Below are 15,317 nucleotides of genomic sequence, written 5' to 3'. Positions count from 1 at the left end.
AGAGAGAGAAACACTGATGTGAGAGTTAAACACTGCTTGGCTGCCTCTGATACATGCCCCAACAAGAGATTGAACCCACAACCTAGGCATACGCCCTGACTAGGAATCGAACCTGCCACCTTTCAGTGTATGGGACAATGCTCTAACCAACTGAGCAACACTGACCAGGGCAAAACAATTTTTTTATTGTGGTACAATATATATAACAAATATTTACCATTTAAGCATACAATTCAATGGCATTAAGTACATTAACTCTGTTGTGTAACTATCACCACTGTTTCCAGAACATTTTTTTTTATCATCTCCCAAACAAAAACTCTGAATGCATTAAACTTATCTTCCCACTGCTTCAGTTCCCCTCTCCCCAGGCCCTGGTAACCTCTATTCTACTTTATGTTTCTATGAATTTGCCTATTCTAGGTACCTCATATAAGTGGAATCATACAGTATTTGTCCTTTTATGGCTGGCTTATTTCACTTAGCATAATATCCTCAAGGTTTATCCATGTTGTAGCCTATGTCAGAATTTCCTTTTTTTTTTTTTTTGTTAATCCTCACCTAAGGGTATTTTCCCATTGATCTTTTTTAGAGAGTGGAAGAGAGAGAGAAAGACAGAGAGAAACATTGATGTGAGAGAAACACATCGATTGGTTGCCTCCTGCACACGCCCCAACCAGGGCCTGGGCTGGGGAAGAGCCTGCAACCGAGGTACGTGCCCTTGACCGGAATCAAACCCATGACCCTTTGGTCCACAGGCCAATGCTCTATGCACTGAGCCAAACTGGCTAGGGCAGAATTTCCTTTTTTTTTTTTTTAAGGCTGGATAATATTCCTTTGTATGTATATACCACAATTTGTTTAACCATTTATCTGTTGATGGACACTTAGATTGCTTCCATCTTTTGGCTATTGTGAATAATACTGTTAGGAACATAGGTATACAAGTATCTGAGTCCCTGCTCTCAATTCTTTTGGGTATACCTAGGAGTAGAATTGCCGGATCATATGTTAATTTTTTAAAAAATCCCCAACTGAGGATATGTCCATTGATTTGAGAGAGAGAGAGGAAAAAAAGGGAGGAAGAGAACGTTGAATAGAGAGAGAAACATCGATTAGTTGCCTCCCATATGTGCCCCAACTGGAGATCGAGCCCGCAACCTAGGTATGTGCCCTGACTGGGAATTGAACCTGCCACCTTTTGGTATACGGGATGACACTTCAACCAGGGTTGGATCATATATTAATCCTATGTTTAACTTTTTGAGAAACCACCAAACTTTGCCACAGTGGTGTACATTTCATATTCCCAGCAGCAATGCAGGAAGTTCCAATTTCTCCACATCCTCACCAAGGATGATTGTTTTTTCTCTTTGTGATTTTGATTTGCACTTTCCTAATTATTAGTAATGTTGAAAATCTTTTTATGTGCTATAACCAACATTTTTTTGAAGAGACACCAGTATGATTCCAAACCAAGTCTCTTTCTTAAGTTTGCCTTCTGAACATTATGTAATTCTTAATGAGGTATGAATGATGAAAACCATACTTTAGACAGTTCTATAAAATTCCAAAGCATCTTATCATCTGGAGTTATACTCTGGGCAAAGGTGAAAGGTATGTATAGCTTACTTGGCAATAGTCTTAAAAGGATGGTGCCATAATCCATGTTCATTTATTATATTGCATAGAATGGAATGAGGGGTCAGAATATACTGGTATATTTTTTTATGTAACTTATTTTCATATATGGTAAACACATTTCTAAAAAATTATGGTGTGTTTGTCAACAGAAATAAAGTGAGACAAACCTGCCAAAACCACATTATTTGTTTGCTTGTCCTAGTATAATGACGGTAGATGGTATGTCTTTGCCAGTCATTCAAATCAATCTCTTGCATTCCACATAAAAGGACCTTTTGAAATGAAAAAGACAAATGATTTCTATAGATAATTGTACAACATTTATAATAATGCTAGACATAGATAAGAACAAATATTAAAAAAACAAACTAATCAAGAGGCTATGGATTGTAACCATGTATCAATAATTGTATCTATAATATTCTGAAAGGTTGAGTTTCTGATGTGTCATATATAAACAGATTCAGGTAAATAAGCCATTCATTATAGAGAGGTTCTGATAGTAATACTTTCAGAATTAATTAATTAATACTTTTAATTAATACTTTTAGCTAATTCTTTTATATGATTTTAAATATCCTGCCTACATAAAAAATATTGCCACTGGAAAGTGAGTTGAAAGCAGACAACTGAAGGCATTATTTATTAGCATGCTGCAAAGGAAAGAAGAAAAACTTATTACCTCTAACTCCTTTGCATCAAAGTACTGCAAATACTGCTGGGGAAGAATTTCATTAAAACCCTCAAAGAAAGCTTGTGTCTGTTCTTCAACACCTCGAGACAACCTCCATTCAGCTACCATTCTGTTAAATAAATATTTAAAAAAAGCTATCAGTAAGTTTAGATGGTACGTTTAAATTCCGAGTACAAATATAATTTTAAAAAGCTTTACTATTATGAAAACCCCCATATATAAAAGAATATAATGAACCCCAAATATAGATATCCCAGCTTCAATACAATGCCAATCTTATTTCATTATGCCACTACCCATACTCTAAATATAAATTCATTTTAAACAAATATTTTAGTATATATCTCTACAAAACAAGGTCTCTTTCTAAAAAACATAACCACGCCTTAGCTGGTTTGGCTCAGTGGATAGAGCATTGGCCTGTGGACTGAAGGGTCCCAAGTTTGATTCTGGTCAAGGGCACATGCCTGGGTTGTAGGCTCAATCCCCAGGAGGGAGGGTACAGGAGGCAGCCAATCAATGATTCTATCTCATCATTGATGTTTCTCTCTCTCCCCTCTCCCTTCCTCTCTAAAATCAATCTATACTAATAAAAGGGTAATATGCAAATTGGTCAAGATTCCCTCACAGTAACGACCGAACAGCAGGCTGCATGGGGTGACAAGGCCGGCAGGGGGGTTAATGAGGGACAACCAAGCGACTGAACAGCAGGCTGTGTGGGGCGACCAGGCCGGCAGTGGGGGCAGTTGGCGGCAACCAGGCTGGTAGCGGCGGTGGCAGTGAGGGACGACCAGGCCAGCAGAGGAGGGCAGTGAGGGGCGACCAGGCCAGCAGGGGGGTCAGTTGGGGGCGACCAGGCCGGCGGTGGGCGGTGGGGAGGTAGTTGGGAGCAACCAGGCCGGCATGGGGGGCAATCAGGCCAGTAGGCAGAGGTGGTTAGGGGTGATCAGGCTGGGGGGGGGGCAGTTAGGGGCGATCAGGCAGGCAGGTAGGTGAGCAGTTAGGAGCCAGTGGTCCCAGATTGTGAGAGGGATGTCCAACTGCTGGTTTAGGCCCGATTCCCTGAGGGGTCCCAGATTGGAGAGGGTGCAGGCTGGGCTGAAGGACCCCCACCCCTGTGAACAAATTTTGTGCACCAGGCCTCTAGTAAAAATGTATTTTAAAAAACCTTAACTATAATTCTATTATCACACAAAAAAGTGAATAATTACTTTATATCATATATTCATTGCTTAAATTCTACTGAATTATTCCATTTTAATATATTGCTAAGATCAGAATCTAAATAAAGTTCATACATGGCAAAAGTCTCTTAAGCTTCTTTTAAAACATAGGCTTTCCTTTGCAATTTTTCTGAATGAAAATTATTTTTAATGAAAATTCCTCTCTACTAAATATTCTAGATTATAATTTCGACTTTCTTCTAATCTTCATCTACATAGTTACATAGCTAAGACACAGAACAAAGTTAAAAATCACAATAAATATAAACTGTGTTTTTCCATGTTATTACAGAATATTTATTTAAAAAAATTTAATGAGCGCCTGGCTGACATGGCTCAGTGGTTGAGCACTGACCTATGAACCAGGAGGTCATGGTTTGATTTCTGGTCGGGGCATGTGCCTGATCCCCAGTGTGGGGCATGCAGGAGGCAGCCAATCAATGATTCTGTCTCATCATTGATGTTTCTTTTCTTTTTTTTTTCAGGACTTAAGGTATATTTATTTAGAAAGGCCTTGCATTGTGGTCATCACTGATGTTTCTATCTCTCTCTCTCTTCCCCTCCCTCTCCCTCTCCCTTCCTCTCTAAAAACAATAAAAATCTATTTTAAAAATAAAAAATTCAATGAGCAAACAAATACTTATTTTAGGCATTTGATTACTTGATGACAAGTAAAGGCAACTAAAATCCTAAAGTTTCCTGAAAACTCTAAAATTTTGGAAAATGGAAGTGTTGGTTGTATTAGAATAATTTTTCTGGTAATCCTATCTAATAAAAGAGTAATATGCAAATTGACCACCACTCCAACACACAAGATGGCTGCCCCCATGTGGACACAAGATGGCCACCACAAGATGGCCAGCAGGGGAGGGCAGTTGGGAGGGAACAGGTCTGCAAAGGAGGGCAGTTGTGGGCGATCGGGCCAGCAGGGGAGGGCAGTTGGGAGGGACCAGGCCTGCAGGGGAGGGCAGTTAGGGGTGACCAGGCTGGCAGAGGAGAGAAGTTGGGGGCGACCGGGCCTGTAGGGAAGGGCAGTTGGGGGGGACCCAGGCCTGCAGGGGAGAGCAGTTGGGGGGGACCAGGTCTGCAGGGGAGGGCAGTTAGGGGTGACCAGGCCTGCAGGGGAGGGCAGTTAGGGGCAAACAGGCTGGCAGAGGAGCAGTTAGGCATCAATCAAGCTGGAAGGGGAGTGGTTAGGGTAGGGGGTCCTCAAACTTTTTAAACGGGGGGCCAGTTTACTGTCCCTCAGATAGTTGGAGGGCCGGACTATAGTTTTAAAAAAACAACAACTATGAACAAATTCCTATGCACACTGCTAAGTCGGCTGCTAAGCAGGACAGGCAACAGTGGCAAAAACACCCGGCGGGCCGGATAAATGTCCTCGGCGGGCCTCATGTGGCCCGCGGGCTGTAGTTTGAGGACCCCTGGGTTAGGGGTGATCAGGCTGGCAGGCAGAAGTGGTTAGGGGCAATCAGGAAGGCAGGCAGGCGAGCAGTTGGGAGCCAGCAGTCCTGGATTGTGAGAGGGATGTCCGACTGCCTGTTTAGGCCTGATCCTACTGGGGTCCCAGATTGGAGAGGGTGCAGGCTGGGCTGAGGGACACACACCCCCGTGCATGAATTTCGTGCACCGGGCCTCTAGTTACAATTATAAACTTTGGGGGGAAAATATTTTTATTGATTTCAGAGAGAAAGGAAAAGGTAGAGAACATTTTGATGGTTGCCAGATGGGAGGGGGGGGGGGGTGTTGGGAAGATGGGTGAAAAAGGTGAAGGAATTAAGAAGTAGAAATTGGTAGTTACTGAACAGTCCTGGGAATGTAAAGTACAGCATTGGGAATATAGTCAATAATATTCTAATAACTACGTATGGTGTCATCTGGGTACAAGATCTATTGGGATGACCACTTACTAAGTTATATAATGTCTAATCACTGGAGTGTACACCTGAAACTAATATAATACTGAATGTCAACTGTAATTAAAAAATAAAAAATGATTTAAAAAATGACTACATATGCAAAGAAGAAAAACGTGACCCATAATCAAGAGAAAAAATCCATAGAATAAAGCACACCTAATGTTGAAGTTAGCGAAGACTTTATATTAAAGAATTTATAGAACAAGATAGAAAAAAAATTAGTAAAGAGATGGAGATTCTCAGCAGAGAAACACTTTAAAAAATTGATCTTAGAAAGAAAAAGGAAGGGAAGGAAGGAAGAGAGAAAAACATGGGTATAAGAGAGAAACATCAACCAGTTGTGTCCCAGCAGAGAAACTCTTAAAAGAACCAAATGGAAATTACAGAATATCTGAAATTAAAATGTCATTGGATGAGTTTAAGAAGTAAATTCAAAGGTAGATCAATCGAAATGATCCAAACCAAAGGACAGAGAATATAAAAAAAAAATATATATATAGGTCTGGCCAGTGTGGCTCAGTGGTTGAGCGTCAACCCATGAACCCATGAACCATGATGGGTACTATCCCCAGTCAGGGCACATGCCCTGATATGGGGCTTGCAGGAGGCAGCCGATGGATCTTTCTCTCTCATCAATGTTTCTATCCTTTTCCCTTTCTCTCTCTTTCTAAAATAATATACAGCATCTGAGAACCATGGTATGGTATCAAAGGTTAAATAAATATGTAACTGAGGGGTCTCTGAAGTATGTACAGAGGTAATCAAGCAAAAGGATCATACACTGAGATAAAGCCTCATAATATTTTCCAACTGCTGAAATAAATGACATCAATTGCACATACAAGCTCAGAAAAGCCAAGCAGGATATATTTCAGAAATCGCATTTAGATCAGAGTCAAAATGCTAAAAACCAAAATTAAAGATAAAACCTTAAAAAACACGTGTCACAGAAAAAACACGTTTCATTCAGAAAAATAATGGCTTACATAAAAAACAATAGAAGCCAACAATAAAATGACATTATTGGAAGTGCTAAAAAAAAAAGAGGAAATAAAATCCTATAAACCTAGAATTCTGAATCTAGTGAAAATATCCTTTGAAACTGAAGGTGACATAAACATGTTTTCAGATAAAATCTACAAGAATTTATTAATTCTTCTGTGGGAAGAAATGAAGAGAACCCGAAATGGTAATGTGAGTAAATATAAAAAAGTAATTTTTCTTGATTTCATTAAAAAATCTATTGATTGCTTAAAGCAAGACTAATAATAACAATTATGGGTTTATAACATATGAAATGAAATATGACAACAAAAAGCACAAATGGCTGGAGTGAGATAAATGGAATTATACTATTACTAGAGGCCCGGTGCATGGATTCATGCACCGGGTGGGGGCCCTCGGCCTGGCCTGCGCCCTCTCACAATCCAGGACCCCTCAGGCATGTCGGAGAGCCCGTTTCAGCCTGATCCCCACAGGCCAGACCCAGGGATGTGCACTGGGCCTAGTATGCATATAAGATCTTTGGTTAATCTCTTCCTGCCCTCCCATCTTCCCCCTTCCCTCTGAGATTCATCAGTTTGTTCCATGTTTCCATGCCTGTGCGATGAGCATCTGCCCCCTGGTGGTCATTGTGTGTCATAGCTACCGGCCAGTCAGCTGGTTGCTTAGGCTTTTATATAAATAGATAAGTAGTGGTGTGATATTAATTATGTTGTATTACTATATATAATATTAATGTTAATAGAATATTAATTGTACGTGATAAGGATTTATATCATTACTAATGTCCCGGTGCACAGATTCATGCACATTAAAAGGAAATTAATTAGAAGAAATATTTTAATATTGCTATTCGCCCTTTCTCTATAATAGAAGTGTCAACCAAATTCACAATAGACAATGACGGATTGAAACACATGCATGTGATTGACACCAGTGAGAGCTTTATGTGTTATCGTGCATGCGCAAGTCAACTTAACCTTTTATATATATAGAATAAACTTGCTTAATTAGACCTGTTTTCTGATTTAGCTAAACTTTTTCCAGCCCCGTGAAGCACCCCAACTTCTCTTTCAGGTAATTGTCAGCAATACAGAAGTAAATATCAACACGAAGCAGATTATTATTGTAGATCATGCAAGGAGAACAAAGGGTAAAATATTTAACTGTAGCAGTGTTTGACTATATTCTGTGCAGTGAGAAAACCTGAAGTCATTTTCAAGGTCCACCATTTCTTACTTCTTTTCAGTCGGGTCAAGTTTCTAAACTTTCTAAATCTGTTTTCCCGCTAATTAAAAGAAAATAGGATTCTACCGAGTCTCCTATCTACCTACTCCAGGACTTCTGTGAGGATCAAATGAGATGAAGCACAGGAAAATGCTTCACAGACATTTGGTTAAACTGTAAAATGTTTGCACCTGGCTATAAAACAAGTCGGGCTCCTGGGCAGAAGAAATGACAAGGAGGCTAGTTGCTAGGGAGAGGAAGCTGGGCGTTGTTGTGTTACATCATTACCCAGCACCCACAGCGACCGTTTCCGGGCTGGGCTGGACTGTGGGCTGCATTTTGCACCATGGGGTCTTGGCAGCATCGGCTACGATTTGGTTGGGTGTTGCTCCAGGGTGGTGGCCAGGCCTGTGTCCCACTTGGGGGAAGCTGAGTGATAGTCTGTCAGCACCAGGTCCGTGGTGCCATTTTTAAATGGTCAGTGAGCATCATGGCAGCTCCTGCGTTGAGCATCTGCCCCCTGGTGTCAGTGAGCATCATAGCTACCAGTTCGATGGATGGACACTTAGCCTTTTATATATATAGATAATCATTAGAGCACTCACTAAGAAAATTAGAGATGTAGTTAACCAGAAGAGATTAAAAAAAGAAGAGTAAAAATTATTTTATTAATTCAAAAGAAGGCAGAAAAGGAGGAACAAAGAAAATTGGGAAAAATAAGAAACAAATAGCAAGGTGGCAGACTTAAGTCTAATCATCAATAACAAAATGAGATGTAAATGTACTGAACAGTGCAATTAAAAAGTAAAAATGATCAAACTGGATAAAAATAGCAATACCCAGGAACATGCTGCTTATAATAAACATATTTTAAATACAAAGACATGGGAGGAAGATATACCATGCAAATACTAATTATAAGAAAGCTGGCCTGGCTGGTATGGCTCAGTGGTTGAGCATCAACCTATGAATCAGGAGGTCACTGTTCGATTCCTAGTCAGGGCACAGGCTCAGGTGACAGGCTCAACCCCCAATGGGGGGCATGCAGGAGCAACCGATCAATGATTCTCTCTCATCACTGATGTTTCTATCTCTCTCTCCCTTCCTCTCTGAAATGTATAAAAATATATTTTTAAAAAGTAAAAAAGAAAGCTGGAATGAACATATTAATATTTAAAGAGTAGAAAAGCAGGCAAGATACCCAGAAACTAGAACTCAAGAAGCACATATATGAAATCTAATCCTGAATTGGTGTCAAGAATATGTGAATGAACTTAAAACTCTTGAGACTAAAAGTCTGAACCAATGCAAAGAGGATATACTAAAAACCATCATTTTACTTATAAATTTTACCAGATCTTACAAATCCCCCATGAAAATATCTGCATATAAATTTGAGATGCTTATCAATGACATGTTACATGGCATAGTGAGTATGGAATTGGTATTTAAAAGAGTTATCTAGCACTACCTCTACCATTAAAATTACCACTTTTGGAGAAAAAGTGAAAGTTTTAATATAACCAAAATTATTTTCTATCACTTTATAAACTTCAAAATTCTGGTTAAGTTGAAAATATACCAGCTAGGTGGTAAAAATCCCATTAGTATCCACTACACTAATTTTCTGTAAGGTTTAGTTTGAATTACCTGTAGGAAAGTCACTCTACCTTGCTGCCTCCACAAAAATCTGCCTACTTCTCTCATTTTCTTGTTGCCAGATTTGTTGAAGACAAAACTTAGACTGTCTACTGAATTTACTCCTAATTTCTTATAATCTGGTTTCCAATCTACCACCTGGCTAACTGTTCTAAGTATTCTCTTAAAGGTTATCATAACTTATTAGCCTTCACATCTTCCAAAGATTTTTTATTTTCTTTGGCTTCTGAAATGCAGGAAATGGCAGAAGGGGTATCAACTCTGAGCTGCCTGACAGTACCTCACAAACCATGGATATTCTTCCCTGATACTGTCTGTGATTTGTGCTTTCCAGCCTCCATCTCTCTGCTCATAACTTTTACTCTGATTTCTACACAACTGAAATGCTCAACTGAAAAATCATCGACTACTTACTCCATGATTACAACTAGATGAAATGATGTCTCCCTCTTTTGACTTCCCATAGCACTTTTCTTGTTCCTCTCTCAACACTTATAAGGTAAAAAAAGTGATCATTCATGTTCTTAATATAAGATCAGTTTTCATAATGATTAGTTAAAAAGCAAAAATTATTTTATAATATATTGTCCATTAGGATTACTAGGCAATTATCAATGTAGTCCAACAGAAGGGCTAAGCGATGTCAAAAGGAGCATTCTCTCTCACCTGATATATTCCTCTTTATTTTCTTCTGTTACAAGAATATTGCCACCATTGGGTTTCAAATCATGACTCTTGATTTCACCTAAAATTTCTTTATCGACGGAGAAGTACATTTCCAAACCACATTCCTCAATATTGTTTTCTCTGCACAAATGAAATTAACACTATTTGTTATACTAATCCAAATACATAAAAAGGTTTTTACTAAAGGACTATGGTCTTAAATAATTACTATTAAATTATAATATCAAAATAACAAGAAAAATAAAAAATTATGCTCTCAAGTCATATTTTTGCTGAAGATCCTGGGTATTATTTCTGTAAAATTTATCATATTGAATAATGACAGATTTAATATAAACCATTTAAATTCAGTAAACTAATTATGTTTATTTTGTACACCATAAGCAAGTGGTGGACCTTTTTAAATTAAATTCAAAATTCTGTGGCAGTTAACTGGTTAAAGTTTAGCTATCAACACTATAATAAAAGTGTATAGATTATATTTTGATAAAATAAATGGACACAAACTTACTTAACCCAGATGAGAGAATTGTAAAATTCTGGATCAATAGATTCTAAATCCTTGAGCCCAACTGGTTTGTTCAAGATACGCTTGTAGAATGGCAACGAAAAACCTGTATCTATGAATTTCCCATGGAAAAGAGCCTATGAAAGAAACAAACAATACCATTTAAGATAATTTTATGATATTCATTGTATTTCAGAATGCTAGGTGAGTTTGTCATTTAAAAAGGGCTCCCCTGTTATATGAATTCTTATGACATTTTTCTAGAAAAAGGGCAAATATAACAAACCCAATCTTAGAAATGTCTTAGTGATGAGAAAATTTCAAATGAGAAAGTTAATGAACAATGCTTTAGTATTGCTGAATTAGCAAAGTACACACAGTTCTCCTCCTGTACTTACCATGGCAATAAACCTGCCAATAAAACGAAAATACTTCAGGTGATCTGGATTGATATAAGAAGCGGGGTTTATCTGCAAGCAGTAGTTATCCTTCCCTGCATATTCAAACAGGCAATACATTGGGTTCAACACTTCATGTGACAAAAGAAAGAACCATTCCCTGAAATAAAAAGAAAATTTTGGGTGAAAAATTGTGTAAGTAACAATGCCAACAAATCAAAGGGCAGTGCTACAAAGTCAGAAATTTATACTCTTCAGCTAGTGATAGTTTCCTAAACTACCATGTTAATTTTACTGCTTCTGTTCACTCTGACAACTATTTTACAGAGATGATATTTATACACTGCCTATTATATTTCAAAGAATTTAAGACACCATCACCTTTAAAACATCTACTAAAACTTTTCCCCCCAATTATAATTGTGATACATATCCCAATTTCAGAGATGTTAAAATATGAAAATGTTAGTCTTAGGATCAATAAAATATCATATATAGCTCAGTTTAAACTTTACCAATTGACCCATGTGGTTAGAGCAGCTGAAGCGAATCTAATATTATTCCACTGATTTCTAAGTCCCATAGTGATCCCCATCAAGTACCACTGCTCTCTAAATCCTAGACAAACATGAAAAACAATCCAATTTCACAGAGGCAATGAAACACTTAATTCAAGCCACTCATTCATTAGAAAGATGCCCTGAAAAACTAAAATGCAAATGCTGTGAAAAGACCAACCAATATTAACACAAGGTTATTGGTACTAATTATGTAATGTAGGTAGGTCTGATAGAACAGTAGACAGAGCAGATCTGGGGCAATACATGTGATATAATCTTGTGTCTGAGGTTTCTTTTCTGTTAGTTTCATGGTCACTGCTTATACTTTAATGCTAGTTCATATTCTAATTAAGAGTAAAAAATTGCCCTCCTCCTAAATTATCTTTAACCCATACAAAATTAAATGTTTCTACTCATATTTTTTGTGGGTACTTCAAACACTTTGAAGTGTGATAAATAAAAAACTACTAAATTGTAACCACCAATTAGTGGGCACACTAGGTAATTTTACAGATAAAAATATTTGCCCCAGGTCATACTAATAAGTGCAGAAAAAGGACTCAAATCCAGTCCTGACTCCAAAGTCCTTGCCTTTCCACAGTGCTACTGCTATGCAAATTTTTAACCTGAGTTATTATTATTAACTCAGGTTAAAAATTTGCTTATTCCCTATATTATAGGGAATAAGCAAAGCAATTTCTTGCTTCAGTCTACCTACTAGGATTTGACTGGAAGCTCCATTATTAAGAAAGCAGATTTAAAGATTTCAACTCCTATTTTATCCAGTCTTCTATTCTCAAAACAGATATATTAACCTGAGTTGGAAATTGAGTGACTATTATCTGTATCCGTAATCTGTGATGGGGAAAATGATCTGATCACTATAGGGTCTTTTATGCTTTGTGGAACAGACATGAGGTAGTATATGTAAACACCGGCTTCTGGTTGTGATACAAAACTTGCACCCAACCTCCACAACTTAGTTATGTGCCTTAGGTGAGTCTCAACTTCATTATTACCTATAAAATTCTATCTCACAGCGTTACTCTGAGGACTAAATGAGTGATATGGGTGAAACCAACTGGCAATACCTCAGAGTTACCTTCTGAATTAACGGTGTTGAAATTCTACAGCTGCAGCATAATAAAGGTACAATAATTTCCTACATTTCATTTTCCTGAAATATAAGATTGAGAAAATAATACTTGCAAGCAAAGTGTAATGATACCTTTGGAGGAAAGGAACTAAGTTCTGAGTATTCATATTATCACTACCTTGCTACACCTCCATAATCTAAACCTTCTTCTCCTGGGAAAATCACCCACAAACGTCTTCGCAGATCTTGGGGACTGAAGCTCATTATCTACAAAACAATAAAGTAAAATAATTGCTAAAAGTAGTTGTTGAAACACCATCCTTCATTATAGGTTACTTAAATTCCCCTTGACATAGAATTGTGTTTGTGCTCTAATCAACACCACACATACACAAAATACATTAATGTTTCATATATATTTATACACTTTATACATATTAATTTTCTTTTAAATCATCCTACTATTCACTTATAAAGTTGCTTCTCTCACTTGCTTAGAGCAGTTAACTGTGGGCCTGGTCAGAGGTTAAGTACTTTTTATGGTTCTGTGTTGGTAAATTTGGGTTTAACAGCCAAAAGGTATACATAATAGCTAACTGGCGAACTTGAAAATGAAAACCAGTGGCTGCAGAGAGGATCAAGTTAACTTTGGAAACACATTCTCAGTAGAAACCTACAAATACCTAGAAAACTACTCAAATTTTGTGTCCCACTACAGTAGTTAATAAGATCATCTTTATCTTTGAAGGACAGTACCATTATTGAGCTACAATAAATAGGTCATTTGGGTTCTTTCTCTGGAAAATTATTTAATTACCTGCCAAAAATGGGGCCTGTAGAACATTACAAATATTATTACTCTTAGAAGAAAAATGGCAGGGCCTGGAGAGAGAGAAATTGATACAATGCCTCTATTTTATGAAATGATATGAATGAACACTCACATTTAAATTCCAAAGAGGCTCAGTAAATAATTTGCTAATGCCAGGGTTTCTCTCAGTTCCCACAAAACAGATATATCACTTTAATGAATTCATATCTCACTCAAAAGAGAAAATCTCAGATGTAACAAAAAATGAAATGCTTATGCCATGTTTATGACCAATTATTCTATAAGTACCACAGGCTAGACATATAGCAATGCAAAACAAAAGGTTAAAAATTGCTCTCTCTGGCTATTCCTTGTCTTCATGGCTCCTCCCCAAACCCTAGGGCTATCACTGATGTCTCTTGAGACTTTCCTCCAAACCTGAGACTGTTCTCCTGGAAATTCTGGTTGTTCCTTTTCCCTATGTCTAGTATCTGGAGATTCACTGTTCCCTGGAAAAAATATCTTACCTAATAATAGACAAACATGTAAATTGACTGTACCTCCGCTACGCCCACAGCCAATCAGAGTGAGTATACAAATTAACCCAACAAAGATGGTGGGTTAATTTGCATATGCAGGTGCAGAGCAACAGGACGCCTGCTATGAGGGGGAGGAGGGAAAGCGGATGGAGCTTAAGGAGCGGTGCTTCAGATATAAGCGGGGACTTGCCAGCTCCCGGGCGACTGAGAGTGAAGTCAGGGGAAGGAAGGCCTATTCTTGCATGAATATCGTGCAACGGGCCTCTAGTCTTTAAATATTATCCTTTAACAAAAGTCTAATATGAAGGAAAAAAATTTTATCCTTCAATTTCCTTCATAAGCAGTCATGCTATGTTAATAAAAGCACTTACTACCCAAAACAACTTTATCCAACAGTTATCAAAAAAAATCTGATGCTAATTTTGTTATCAAACTTGTCACATTTCCAAAGCAATCAATTTTTTCTCCAGTTTTAAATTTCATATTTAATTCAATAAATGTCAAATATAAGATGACAATTTTAAACAACTATTTTAGCACCATCTTTTCTGTCATTTTGCAAAAGCCTCTGATTTCAGAAGCCAAAAGATAAAGGTACATTTAATCATGTTTTGCATCTTTTCAGCATTGCTATAGGCAAGTTATGTTCTAAAAAAGTGGCCCACCAGAGTCTGCATACTCAGTGAGACACAGTAGCTATTAATATAAAAATTAGAAAAAGGTAACAATTGGAATAGTGAATGGCATTGGAAACTCACATCAGATCAAGGGAATCACTCACAATTCTTTAAATAGCCTTAGTCAGCTCTGCTGCTAAAAAGCTCTCTGCTCCTACTTAGCAGGATGCCAACTGTCTTTCCCCTTACAATGTTAATAACTGAAGTTCCATTAGGAAGTCAACATACCTATTTCTGAAAGGAAGTCTGATACTGTCAACTATCTCAGACAATCTCTTTTTTCTTTGCACTCAGTGTGGCACTGGAAGCTGTAACTATCACAATTATCACAGGGACTTGATAATAAAGACTCACATCCACATCATAAAACAAGGACTAACTGCATGTTTTCATATTAACACATTTTTTCATTGATCATTTAATCTTCCCTACAACAAAATCACTTAACATTTAGTTGCATTTGGTTAGTAAAGTTGCACAATAAATAATAAATTAACTCCGGTTCTTAGGACAACTAAAATAATTTGTTGCCCAGCTAGTGTGGCTCAGTGGTTGAACGTCAATCCAGGAACCAAGAAGTCTCTGGTTCGATTCCAGGTCAGGGCACATGCCCGGGTTGTGGGCTCCATTACCAATAGGGGGCGTGCAGGAGGTCTCTATCTTTCTATACCTC

General features: G+C 37.8%; 1 protein-coding gene across 1 annotated transcript in view; it reads right to left on the bottom strand.

Annotated features, from left to right (window-relative positions):
* Positions 1 to 15,317, bottom strand: part of ITCH (itchy E3 ubiquitin protein ligase) — a 104,715-nt gene that overhangs the window by 9,461 nt on the left and 79,937 nt on the right. Inside the window, exons 17-22 of the mRNA XM_079784066.1 lie at positions 12,796 to 12,884; positions 10,962 to 11,121; positions 10,567 to 10,700; positions 10,035 to 10,175; positions 2,327 to 2,447; positions 1,812 to 1,916 (exon numbers count right to left, since the gene is read on the bottom strand). Coding sequence (XP_079640192.1) covers positions 1,812 to 1,916; positions 2,327 to 2,447; positions 10,035 to 10,175; positions 10,567 to 10,700; positions 10,962 to 11,121; positions 12,796 to 12,884 — 750 coding nt within the window. The remainder of the gene's footprint in view (positions 1 to 1,811; positions 1,917 to 2,326; positions 2,448 to 10,034; positions 10,176 to 10,566; positions 10,701 to 10,961; positions 11,122 to 12,795; positions 12,885 to 15,317) is intronic.

Source organism: Cnephaeus nilssonii, assembly GCF_951640355.1.
Source record: "Cnephaeus nilssonii genome assembly, chromosome: 11".
Taxonomy (NCBI): domain Eukaryota; kingdom Metazoa; phylum Chordata; class Mammalia; order Chiroptera; family Vespertilionidae; genus Cnephaeus; species Cnephaeus nilssonii.
The sequence above is the reverse complement of the archived record's forward strand: the minus strand, read 5'-3'. Positions and strand labels throughout refer to the sequence as shown.